This window comes from Melanostigma gelatinosum (assembly GCF_949748355.1).
Source record: "Melanostigma gelatinosum genome assembly, chromosome: 20".
Classification (NCBI taxonomy): Eukaryota; Metazoa; Chordata; class Actinopteri; order Perciformes; family Zoarcidae; genus Melanostigma; species Melanostigma gelatinosum.
Genome location: NC_136653.1, coordinates 5,312,502 through 5,326,074, shown reverse-complemented (window position 1 = coordinate 5,326,074; position 13,573 = coordinate 5,312,502). Strand labels below are relative to the sequence as shown.

Genomic DNA, 13,573 nt, shown 5'->3' with positions numbered 1-13,573 from the left:
ATTCCTCGCAACTGAAACGATGACGTAAGTCTAGTTGTGTCACGTTGTGTTAGCTGCCAGTTTGACCGGTAGACACGCCGGACAGCGGCCGCGCTCTGAATTGATTGATGACATCATGGAAGTGAACTGGTGTCCCAGCGTGTTGCGGTCCGTCGGCTCTCTCTCACCGCGTCGTGTCATCTTTGAGTCTCTCCCCTTTTCAAAGGTTTTTTACTGAAGGCAGGGTCCGTATCCCAGATGCAGCTGGCGACAGCGAGTCCGAGTTAACTTTCATCCTGTTTGTGGCGTTGTCGTGGAGCCCCTGTGGGCAGAACAGGACGTCCCCCGCGCTGGGCCACAGAGGGCTGGTTGTTAGAGCCCAACACCCTGACCCCTCCATTATGGCTCCAGTCTGCTCCCCACTCATGGACGTCAGCTCCATAATTGAACCTCTGTTCTTCTCTCACTATACCTCACTTTGTGTTCCATGTGCTTTATACGGAGTCCCAGTTTTTTTGTACAACTCATTCAGAAGAATACATGTTCAAATGTTAAGTGAGCACGTGACATAGAGCCCACATGCCTATATTTACTTTCGCCGAAATAAATCCCACCACCTGTTTTATTGCTCTGAGAAAAGCTCCTGTTAAACTGACCGACATCTCCAAGTGATCTGTGTCTAATTCTACTTTAGCTGTCGGCAGTCTGTTTATCCAGAAGTGAGCAGTGTTTCTCACAGTGGCTGTTAACTGGCATGCTGTGTCTCTGCTTAGCCTCTGCTGTCGTCACTGCAGACCGTCCCGTAGATGAGACTAAAGGGCCGCCTGGCAGCGTGCCTGTTTTCTGTTGGGACAGTCACAAAATGTAGTGCTGACCTTGCAGTAATCTGTGTCTGTCTTCATATCATGTGCTGTTATATTAGCTCCACACTTAAGTATCTGTGTGCGATGATGGTATGGATTGATTACTCCACGTATTTTTAGATTTGTATTTTGTGTCCCTCATCTAGAAGTCCAATGCAAGCAAGTGACCTGAAAGGAATAGTTTGACATGTTGAGAAATATGCTGAGAGTTTGAGGAGTTACATGTCTGAGTCTCTGCTCCAATTATCACAGGTTTTAATAATAATTTGGCAAATTTAAAAGTTAGTACAATTTATTTATTCATTTATTTAATCGTGTTTGTGTTTATTTTTAACAGACAGATGTTTAATGCAAATAACATTTTTGAAACATCCACAAAACAGTGAAAAGCACAACAATGAAACAAACGCACACACAAAAAACAATAGGGAATAAATAACAAATTAATGAATACCAAATGTAAGTGCTGTATGACATCTCTTAACCATAAATAAAGTATCATCTACTTTAAATCAATCGTTTTTTATACATTGGACATTGAAGCCGCCCGCGTCTTCTCCCCCGGGATGAACCGTATTGTAACTTTTCCCCTCCTGCTGTCTCCCGTCAGAGTGGCCTTGTTGAAGAAGAGTGGCGAGGACGGCTGGAGGAGCAGGATCAACAGGAAGGAGGATGCGCTGCAGGCGGCTGCTGGCGAACAGCGCGCTCAGCTCTGGGAGGCGGAGCAGAGCTTCAAGAAGAAGGTAACCACCTGAACCTGCACACTCAGGCGGGCGGCGTCCGCTCACGTCTGTCGTGTCACGTTTTTCCACGGTGCCCCATTCATGTTTAAAAGGGTTTGCGGTGTCCTGCTTGAGCTAAGCGCTACATCCAAACCGTGGTTCAGATTCCAATCACAACACTTCCAGGTTGACTTTGATTTGACTCGCGGGGTTGCATTAGCTGTATCGGCCTCGGAAGTCAGAGTCTGGGAGATGTGTTTGATCGTCTTCTGCCGACATGTAACTCTAGAATCATGGGACAGTCAGCATCCAACAGTCAGAGTAGAAACGTGGTCATAGTTTTTGATATCTCCAAACAGAGAGGTTGTGTATTGTCTCTTTCCTCTGTTCCGTCTCACACACGGCTGGTGCATGTTTTCGTGTGCTTGGACTATCAAGAGTCGGCATGTATCTGCATGTGTTTCCGTCATGGCAGTAGAGCAGATAGACATTATTTCATGGTGCATGCTGGAAGTGTATGGCTGCCAATATTGTAACGAAATCATCCAATTCAATTGAAATACAATTAACATTTTGTGTTAACGATTAATTTTAACAATGGCAACATAAACACGTGTGCTGTTAGATTATAAGACATTTATAAGCACTTGTAAGAAACTTGCTTAAGAACGTTAATATCAGCCTTATAATTGGTATATTAACTAAATGTAAAAAATGTGTTAATGCTTTTATAAACTATGATCAGAAACTCGTATGATTGTTAAACCCTTACTAAGCTCTTTTGCATTTTATTTGCAGCCATAGACCTCCCTACAGAGCAGTTTCATTAGTCTCTAGATTCGTCTCTTTTCTATTTGTTACAGTTCTGTCACAGCACATTAAGAGGAATTTGAAGGCCTAATTTTGCCCAAATTACACACTGAAATATTTTTACTCAAAAATCATTACTTTGTGTAGGCTTTAACAAACAACTGACAGTTACTGACAGTAATTACTGTATTTCAACCTTTCCTTCCGCTGAGCTGCATGTTACAACCTTTCATTCTTCTCTTTGTCTCCGTTTGTCCTTTTACCTTTTTTTTTTTTAAAGAAATAAACCTCATTTCATCCTCTGCATGTTGAGTGCGTGTCTCTGTGTTGGCATCCTCTTGTCTGTTTTTAAAGGGACGGTTAGGGTGGGACGCCACACGCACCTCTCTGTTGAGACACATTCAAACAGTCACCGTCCTCACCAGCCTCTGTTGAGACACATTCAAACAGTCACCGTCCTCACCAGCCTCTGTTGAGACACATTCAAACAGTCACCGTCCTCACCAGCCTCTGTTGAGACACATTCAAACAGTCACCGTCCTCACCAGCCTCTGTTGAGACACATTCAAACAGTCACCGTCCTCACCAGCCTCTGTTGAGACACATTCAAACAGTCACCGTCCTCACCAGCCTCTGTTGAGACACATTCAAACCGTCGCCGTCCTCACCAGCCTCTGTTGAGACACATTCAAACAGTCACCGTCCTCACCAGCCTCTGTTGAGACACATTCAAACCGTCGCCGTCCTCACCAGCCTCTGTTTCTCTTCTCAGAGAAGAGCAACCTCTATGGAAACAGCACAATCATGGCTGAAAGTAGAGGGAATTCAAATGTTTCTTAAATGCAGTATAACACAGTTATAATGCCATAAATCATAAAATACAAAACCCAAAGTTGAATTTCTTTGATAACCTATTTTACAAATATTTGAAAACACTGGAATCTATCTATCCATCATTTCTCCAAGTGTCCACAAAAGTTACCAATGTTGGAAAGAAAACATGGAGGCTCTGTGTGCCGTTTATGTTGAACTATTTACATTTTCACTTCTACTCACAAGCTCTCCCCTCTGCTCTGTGTTCTGTTGACAGTTGAGTTTAAATTTCACAGAATGTTTGTCACTTGATTGTTGGTCTCAGACAAATCAATCAAGGCTTCCTAGAAGAGCTGAGAGGCACACAATTTAGTCTTCTTTACAGAATGTTGTTCAAGCAAATGGTTTATTTGGGGCCAGATTTTAAATGAGACGTGTAGAATACAATGGTTTTGATGAAATATCACGTTTTAAGCTTTGTTTTTTGGCCTTTTTTTTTTTATGGAAGCAAGCGTCACACATGATGTGTTCAACTACTGTTGGAAAGATGAAAATCTGACGATGATGACGTTTGTTACAGCTTCTGGCCGTGATAAACTGTGTTGGATTGATCATTGTATAAAGAAAACGTGCTTTTAAATCCCGTCGGTGGGTTTTTGGGTTCAGAGGGCCTTAAAATGAACACCTCTTAAAGACCAAGTGGTGTCAAAAGACTTTTAGGAAGTCGGTCGTGTGATTTGGCCTTGACATTATCCCCGGGACAACTGAGCCCTTTCAGCAAACAATGTCCCTCCCTTCTCTCCTGTGGCCGCTTGTCTGTAGGACGACGAAGCGCTGATGATGATGATCGATGATTTCGCCGTGTCCGACGAGCTATGGGTAAGGCCAGTGTGCGAGCCCCAAATCTCTCTCACACACACACACACACTGCTGTGGTATTTATCAAGTGCATTTCAATTGGATTAGTGATCAAAACTTATACATCCTTAACTGTATCTCCTGGCTGATAACAAGCTCTCTTGATGAATACATCTCGAGTGTAACACACATTCAGCTCTCTGTGTGTGTGTGTGTGTGTGTGTGTACGTGTGGTGGTGTTGGTCGCGGTGCTGTGTTTGGGTGCTTGGGTGTTTCCCTTAAAATCATGGTGACGGTGTTCTCTAATTCATCACACCTTCTGCTCGTTGGGTTCCAGAATCATGTCAAGGATGTCTCTCACACACTGTGGATGTGCAGTCTGTATCTGAAGTGTATTTGTCTCTAATCGTCATAACTTTTCCAGAGATAATTCGTTGCTAATGTGAGCTGTGTATGAAGGCCAGAGTAGGACTGTAATCCTCATCCCCGATGCAAACCCTTAAAAGGCCAGACCTGTTGTCATGCTTGTCCGCTCTGCCTCCCGTTTGCTCTCCATGTCGGGGCATGTCCTCGTAATATTACTGTCGATGCAGTTGTTTAATGACACATTGATACATTGATGTATTGATTTTCCTATAACGCAAATATTACGCATGAGGGATTTTGTCTGTTTATTGTTTTATGGTAATATCAAACATCTGCACACAAGCCCACATGTGTAAAGACGAAGTATAATAATCATCATCATAATTATACAAACGTAAGATAGCAAACAAATATATGAATATTAAAAAACAATGCAAATAGATAAGATAACAGAAAGGCCATAGCACATGTTTATATAGACCATAAAGTGAATGAGACTATAATTATCAAATTCCAGTTTCCTTAGTTGGCCTCAATAAGGTTTGTAGTTGTCTTTTGTTTTTAATATGTCATATATTCTGTAAAAGGTATATTCAATATAGATTTTACTCATGGAAAATCTGCATTCCAAAATGTATCCAACATTACAAAAGGCACATTACGTTATAATCGCCTCTTATTAGTAATATTTGAGATCGCATTTTTTAAGTCTGATTATAAAGTTCAAGCAGACTTCATTTCTCAAGAGAAAAAATACAAACTTTAAGCTGGACTAATCAATATTTGATCTGAACAATGGATCGAATGATGTGATGTGTTATGTGACAGGGTAAGAGGATTATCAACCAGCGCTCCGGGTTCCCTCTGATCGACCAACTATGCTGGACTGAAACAACAGACAGAGTTAGCGACTAGCTGGTGATCATAGTGCAGCATTTAGCAGCTTGGAACTGTTTTTAATAATTAAATTAATTCAATTATTGCTGGTTTAAAGTAAAAGGAATGTTGTGTTCTCTACCATAATTACACACCTGGAAATCATTAAGAAGGACATTACAGTTTGGACTAAATGTAACTAAACAGTGACATGAATGAAAAAAGTGTGATTTTTATTTTTGTTATTTTGTTCAGTGAGTTTCATAACGTGTTGTAAATTTTAGGGACTTATGAGATTGAGGTATCTTGACTTTTAGTTCCTAGCTTGGGTAAAGCTCTAAGAACACTGCATCCTACACTTCCCAGAATGCATTGCCCACCTGTTTCTAACCTTACACCGCTTGCTTATTACACGGGCCTCCTGTTATAAATGTGTGGTCTCCAAGCTCAAGCCGAGATAACCCTGACGTCATCACTGTGACATCACGGAGGTTATTAGAATCTTTGGAACACCCCTTTTTAATACTGCGTCCTCTCTCCGTGGCTGTGTCTCTATAGGAGACTTTCTCTCCTCCTGAGCCTCCTCCCCGCTCTCCATCCCCCGATGACTCGGCCAGCCAGGTAGGAAGCCGCATCAGCTCCTGCTGCCCGCCATGCTCACCCTCCGCTTTGCTTCCCCCCCCGGCTACCTAACTAAGCTCTGAAATGCAAACCCCCTTCGTTTTAACACGCGTCTTCCCTGCAACAGAGAGTGAGGGTTTGCAGAAAAGCTCTTCAGCCATAAGTGTGTGGTCCTTTTTTTTGCTCCCTCAGCTGCAACCATGCTGGCATGGCGAGTGCACGTTATGCTCGCAGTCCTTTCACAGCCGCCCTGCTCCTCCGCACCTCTAAAACATCCCCTTCCTGAAGCGTCAGCACTTTTGCCCGCGGGGTCAGCATGGCGGCCCCCTGTGGCGTCCGGTGCTTGTGCAGAGCTTGGACATTTTCTACCATCTCTTCAACCTCCATTCTCTAAACCCACTCATCCTTTCTTACCTTCCTCATTCCCGCCTCTGGATTGTGAAGACCATCAGATCGCCCAGACCCACGCGGGTGGACGAGAGACACCCCTGGAGACTGGAGGTGACCACTGTCAATGCCGTATGAAGTGCTCTCGCAACATAAATCAGTATTTAGACCGAATGGGTTAAGTTGTAATTAACCACTAAAGGACGCGGCCTGCTATTGTTCTTTGTCTTCACTTTGTTAACTAACATTTCTTTTATTTGAACTTTAACGAGTGACACAAGAACATTTCTAAAGTCACCCAGTGGAAAAGAAACGCAGGGATTAAGGTGCTTCCTGTGTATTAATCTCCCCCATTGGTGTCCTCGTTGTGTTCGGCTACTTGTCTGTTTGTGAATGTGGCCTGCTGTTAAAGGAATTTATCCACATTTAAACGCTTTAAACAAACAACCAATGGCAACGTAAGATGGTTCCATTGTGTTTATTTTTTTTTACGGTGATAGCCGTGGCCGTAATGTCTTCAGGTCGTCCGTCCATCGTGAAAGGGATACCTCAGGAACGCCCTGAGGGAATTTCTTTTGATTTGGAGGACCTGATTCAATTTCGGTGGTCAAAGGTCAAGGTTACTGTGACTTCACAAAATATGGTTTTAGGCCATAACGCAAGAATTCACATTCTAAGTATGACAAAGGGACGACATTTGGGAAGGACATGGATGTAAACTGCAGCATGACTGGTTGGCAGAGGCACACGGCCACAAGACGGTCATTCTAGTTTGCTTTTGCTGTATCTTAGTGTGGCAACATACTTTCAAGGATGTACTCCTTCTGTCCAAGTCCCAAGTGCCGCAGTCGTTCCAGGAAGAGTCTAACACAAAGCACTGTTGTGGATACATGCTTCCTGGAATGTATGGGACACCACAAACTGAAGCGTTGTAACCTGAGGTGGATTAGTCCTTTAACTTTCAGTCCATTGGGAGTGTTTTTATTGTAACCGACAGCGACTTCTCTCCCTTCTCAGAGACTAGCTGAGGCGGAGATGGAGTGCCAGGGGATCGAGGCTCAGATGTCCATCCAGGAGAGGAAGCGGCTGATCGAAGCCCAAGAGGAGGCCGGGAAGACGAAAGGCCACGGAGCCGCCAACGACTCCACCCAGTTCACTGTGGCCGCTCGCATGGTGAAGAAAGGTCAGAGGGGAAACTGAACACGCACACATATCCTCTACAGTCCGTCTCTCTCAGAGGCGTATGCAGACATGCCCGTCTGCAGTTCATAGTCTGCTTTCTGCCCGGAATCCTGCAAAGGCCTCGTCCCAGTTATCAGCCGGGGGGAATAAACAGTGCAAAAGTGCATAAAACAATCCATTAAAAATGAACCCGACTCTGTATAGACCAGGCATGGGAAACTACGGCCCGTTGGGCCTTTTAATCCGGCCCGTCAAACATTGGTACAAAATTGTCCAAACTACAATAAAGACTAGGGCTGGGCAGTATACCGGTTTTTTATTTCCAGCATGATGTGAATTCTTCACACACCATTATACCGGTGCATAGCCGTAACAACTGCTGTCTGCTTTCAACAGGCAGCTAAATGTATTCTTTGCTGCTGTCAGCGCTAGTTGTCTTATATGTATTGAGAGGGAACTCTAGTCATGGTCATAACTTCATAACACAACAATTAACAACCCACATCTAACGCTCTTTAACAGAGAAAACACCACAGCACACAACAGTCTGTGACACAAACAATTTGTAACACTAATAATTTTACATTTATAAAATTTCACCGCTGAGCTGCATGCTGGGTACAGCTCGCGAGCGAGCCTGCTAGCACAACAGTCTGCTAACAGCTGGGAGAGGCTCCGTCGCTCCAGTAACGTTACATTAAAGAACAGAACAGAGCGATGCAGGATGAACACAGACAGACCGGAGTTTGACACATAATAACGCTGATTACCGTAATATGCGTGGTGTTTGTTATAAATGTACGTAGGTGCAAAGAGGGTGATAAGAAGCTGTACAGGGAGGGGCTTAGGACCCAGGGGAATGTAGGCAAAGGAAACGGGAAGAGACGGAAGACACGTCACACGAACAGCTGTTCACCGCTCGTCACCATCCTGCAGACCAGTGATTCTCAACTGGTGGTTCGTCGCGGACCCGTTTTCAGTGGCCTTTGCTTCATGCAGCGGAGTTATTCACCCTCCTTTCCAGCTTTTACGGCACTTGTTCAGCTGTGCAGGAAAAACACTGACCAATGCGTTGTAAATCACATCACGTGATGCAGTTTAACCAATAAAATAAGGGTATTCTGATACGTCTCCTGACACCAGTGAGATGTACCCACATCGTGACACGGGGGAGAGACAAGGAAAGACTTTACAGAGCAGAGCTCTGATCATGTTACATGTGACAGTTAAATATCTGTATGATCCCTTCAAAGAATCAAACTGCTACAAAGACCACAGTCATTAACATTTACATTAAAAACTCTGTAAAAAATGACTGCTTATTAAGTAAGTGCATGATAAAATATGCATTTATGCAATAAAACAATACGGTGTAAGATCCCAGTTAACTGATGAACACCTCAGATCTGTTCTGAGAATTACCACAACCACACTGACACCAAACATTGACGCACTGGTCAAAAAGGGTTACCAACAGCACTGTTCCCACTGGAACTAAATTCAAGTTACTGTTTAGCTCATGGCTTTTACTTGTCATTTATATTAGTTCACACAAACACTCCATTCATCTGCTACTGGCCGGCCCGTCTGTCACATTTTAAAACTCAATGTGGCCCCCGAGCCAAAACGTTTGCCCACCCCTGCTGTAGACTATTTCAGAGTCAACGTTAATATTCCAAATGTGTCAAATGACGCAAGCAGACAGGAAGTAAACATGAACACGAGCTGTTGCCTAGCAATGCGATTCCGTCGGTAAAGCTCTTTTAGCAACAGGCTGTTTCTTTATTCATTCACCTCTAGTCGGTTTTCACAAATTGTCACAAATTGTCATTCAAACAATCCAAAAACTGTACAAACTTAAAAAAAAACAAGCAACTTCAGTCCAAATATGACATCATACCATCATGCAACGGTGGTCAACAGATTATCCCGCTAGCTCAGCTAGCCCCTTCAGTCACCTCCCTCACCTTGCAGGTCGTAGCGGTCCTTCGAGGCTCCATCCCACCTATGTTTAGCTGTTTACTCCTCTACATTAGTCAACACTGAGCAAAGTGCTAGCGTCTTCAAGTACGACCTGTTCTTTGGTGTACATACATTTGGTGACATCGCAATCTTTGTCTTATAAAATCAAACTGGACCACAAATATCAGATTTGTTTTTTCACAAACCGTACATGTCATACCAGATAACCATATCATGCATTATTGGCTGTTCATGCCGGTCTGTGTTCATACAACAGGGTTGGCTTCCCCATCAGCCCTCCAGCCTCCTGTGTCCCCCAAACCCAAGAACAGCAGCCTTGCCATCTCCAAACCTCAAGAAGGTCAGTTTGACACCAAGCAGACTGTCCAAAACCCAATTCTACACACAGTTAAGTAGCTGAAGTGTTGACTTGAACTTAGATGGATAGATTCTGAGCTGACAAATGCAGAGTTTTGAAAATGATTCTGGGTCAAATCGTATTTGTCTTTGCTTCTCTTTCACAAGACATGGAGGAGATGTCTGATATGGAAGGTCTATTCCTTTTCTATTGTCTTATTTCGATGTTGCACTGAATGCAATGTTCATCATCGTCACCAGAACCACAAAAGAAATCACCACTTCTATTAGGTTATCAAAGCCTAATAGGATATAAACCATTGGATAATGTTATCATCCACATGCATGAGTCTGGAGTCATATTCAGTGGCTGTTTATTGTTGTTAAAATGCTTGTGACGTGCAAAAAATATATGTTCAGATAACTTCATCGTGACCGTGTGCAACTGTTCATTCATGCTCAGTCATTGTTCCAAATCGGCCTCACTGAACAACAAAAGCTCAGACGTCCTGCCTGTTCACAGATACAGTTGTGCTGTGCTACAATCAGAGTATGACTCTAACGTGCGTGCGTGTGTGTGTGCGTGTGCGTGTGCGCGAGCAGAGATCAAGGCCGTGCCGGATCTGAACCTGGAGTCGGACATGAAGCTGGATAAACTGGAGTCATTCCTCGGCAAGCTCAACAGCAAAGGTCAGTCTCGTTCGGCACGCTGTCTACTCTGCTCACTCACTGAGAAGAAACATGTTCCCACGTTATAACATGCAATACAAAGAGTTCAATCTCCTGATGGATATCAGTTGTGTAACCGAGACCAAACGTAATGAATTAAACGCGGTATTCTCTGTCTGGTTCACTGTCATTCATTTGAGAAGAGAGAATCAATTTTTCCTTAAAGATGCTTTTATTATATCCCAGAAATAACCTGTAACAGTTCAGTCAGGCAAGTTTATTTGTATAGCACATTTCAACAAGGTAATTCAAAGTGCTTCACATAAAAGCATTAAAAGCATCAAAACATACGGCAAATGTAAAAAGGAGATTTTAAAAACAGTCATTAAAACATTTAAAAACAGTGTAAGAAATAAAATGCAGTAATGAAATGCAGGAAATTGATTAATATATGAATTGAATCGGGTTCAATTAAAGGCAGCAGCAAACAGAACTACTACAGTACTGTGGCTACTGCTGGTTACGGCAAGCACATTTTAACAAGGCCTTTCTTTACACGTGCACCTTTTTACATAAATGTTCTGGTGATTTAACATCGGCCTCAAGTTATAGAAGCACCAGAGTCAGTTGTAGGTAAAAGTCACAACAGCAGTACATCTCACTAGGTCATTCAAGGCAGTTGTGTGAATGGAAGAACAAGATTAGATATGTGCACAGAGAGTGATATAATAACAATTACTAATATTACAATATTATTAATTTGTATATTTGTATTATTGTGTACTTTTTTATGCTTTGGCAACATTGTTTTTTTTAAACTTTCATGCCAATCAAAGTGTAAGAACAACCTTCCTTCAACTTTTCTACAACCATAGCAAACCCTACTTATGTTTAACATGTTCATGGATGAATGAATATTCAGCAGAACACACATACAGTCAGGATGAAAGACAAACAAGAGTCCCCGCTTAATGTGGTGACTTTAGACGGGGAAGAGATGATCGATTGTGATTTGTTGTAAAGACGGGGCACACGTGTTCCTCGTGTTCTTTACTTCAGGCTTCAACAGCAAAAGAGGGTCAAATATATATACTTAAAAATATACTTAACAATATATATAAAGGAAAGAAATGCAACGAAAGACGTTCAGGTATCGTTTCACAGCCCAGACAAATTAAAATAATTAATTGTGTTAATAAACCGTCAACAACTAATATTTACTACTTTGTGTGTTTGTAGATCATTTCAGTTGTGTGCAGAAAATGACAAATGAAGACAAAATTACAAAATAAATTGTTTCACAAAATGTGGTTTGATATGATGAGAACACGGAGGATTTGTGTATAGAAGTAAGACTTCGACTACATTATTGTAAATCAAAGTTACGTAAATAAATGAACACATCTTCCATCAGCAATACACGAGCTGGGTGATGCTGGAGGAACTTCAATGAACTCTGGATGTAACATGATCCTGACCCGGCCTCGTCTTGTCCCCCCTCAGTGTCTGGACTGCCAGAAGCAACCATCACAGTCACACAGAAGAAGGTGAAGGAGGTGATGACCCTCGAGGACGAAACCTTTTCCAAGTTCTACCGCCAAGCGGAGGAGCACCCCGCCACCACCAACAAGGTGGAGATGGACTTCGACGACTTCGATGCCATCTTCGGCCCCCAGGTGCCAAAGTAAGCTCTCGCCCGCCGGAGGTCATTTTTCAAGTAAGAAGCCAGACATCATTGTGAGACTCTCTATTGATTTTCCCCTCTGTCGACCGCGCCCCTCCCCCTCTGACACCCTCCCCAGGCTGACCTCGGAGATGGAGCAGCACAAGCGGGCGGTGCGGCCGGCGCGTAACGTCCAGTCGTCTAGGAACCCTCTGAAGATGCTGGCCGCCAGGGAGGACATCAGACACGAGTACACGGAGCAGAGGCTCAACATCGGCCTGCTGGAGAGCAAGAGGATGAAGGCTGAGAAGAGTGAGTGAGGGTGGACGAGGGGCTGGGACAATGCAGGAGACCAAAACCGGGCAGGGACGTAACATGTGACTGCCGCCTCTTATTTCTGACACCGTCAATATCAATTTTGACATTGCAATAGTAAACCTTGAATGTTTTATAAGTCCATTGATTTGGCCCGCCACCTTCACGGTCATGTGGAAGTGGTGTGAAAATAACTCAGCTTTTATAAATGTGCGCCTGCAGAAATATGAAATTTAGTTATGAAATATCTGAATTTCCCAAGTGCAATAACCTTTTTTTTCTTGTCTTTATAATATTGACAAAAATATTTGTTCCTCCAGTATTTAAAACAACACAAGAGAGCTGAACATGCATCTAAATCACGCGTCGCTGATATTACGCGGTCTGTTCATGGCCCAATGACCTGCATCTGGGACTGGAGTCAGTTTCCTGTCATTGTGCAGAGCCGTCCTCAGAAGCTGGACGAGGTCTGCAGCTTGTTTTGAGAGTAACGTTCGATAAGCCACAAAGTCAATGTCATGTGTGGAGAATTTCAGTATTAAACACATAAGTAGGATTAAATAAAACCCCACCAGTGGTGAGTAGAAGTGTCACAATAATATATATGTTAGTCACAATATGTTTACAATATTCTTACTGATAGAAGATATTATATGTTACAGTATATTAACTCATTGAATGTATTAAATCATAGAAGTATAGTCACTGTAGGTATTAAAACACTAAGAATAAATCTTGAGGGTCAGACAGGGATTCTGAGTGAGACATGCAGCAGCAGATGGAGGAGGGGCCAGTGGGACGGAGAGGTGGAGCCGAGATGTTTTGCTAAAGGATCGATAGAGGGAGGGGACAGGATTCAAATGGAGCCAATCACTGATCAACGGAGGATCAGTCACACGTTTTAGGACAGTTCGGAGTCTTTCCGACGGTTGGGGGATATAAAAGACCGTTCCAGAGAGCATTCCTCAGACCACGCCGCCCCTCTTCTTCAGTACCTGAATGCAGACCTGTGAGGAGGACGCGTGCATGTGGTCTCTACTCTCGAGAACATTACTATTGATAGTTAATTCAGTTTGTAAGTGAACTTTGTGTAGTACATTAAATATGCGCGTGCGCAGTAAGAAGCTCGC

General features: G+C 43.2%; 1 protein-coding gene across 1 annotated transcript in view; it reads left to right on the top strand.

Annotated features, from left to right (window-relative positions):
* LOC306794040 (supervillin-like) overlaps positions 1-13,573 on the top strand; it is a 53,983-nt gene that overhangs the window by 27,909 nt on the left and 12,501 nt on the right. Inside the window, 9 exon segments of the mRNA XM_079291902.1 lie at positions 1,453-1,585; positions 4,010-4,066; positions 5,846-5,908; positions 6,353-6,427; positions 7,313-7,478; positions 9,717-9,800; positions 10,400-10,486; positions 11,969-12,149; positions 12,268-12,440. Of these exon segments, the coding sequence (XP_079148028.1) occupies positions 1,453-1,585; positions 4,010-4,066; positions 5,846-5,908; positions 6,353-6,427; positions 7,313-7,478; positions 9,717-9,800; positions 10,400-10,486; positions 11,969-12,149; positions 12,268-12,440 (1,019 nt within the window).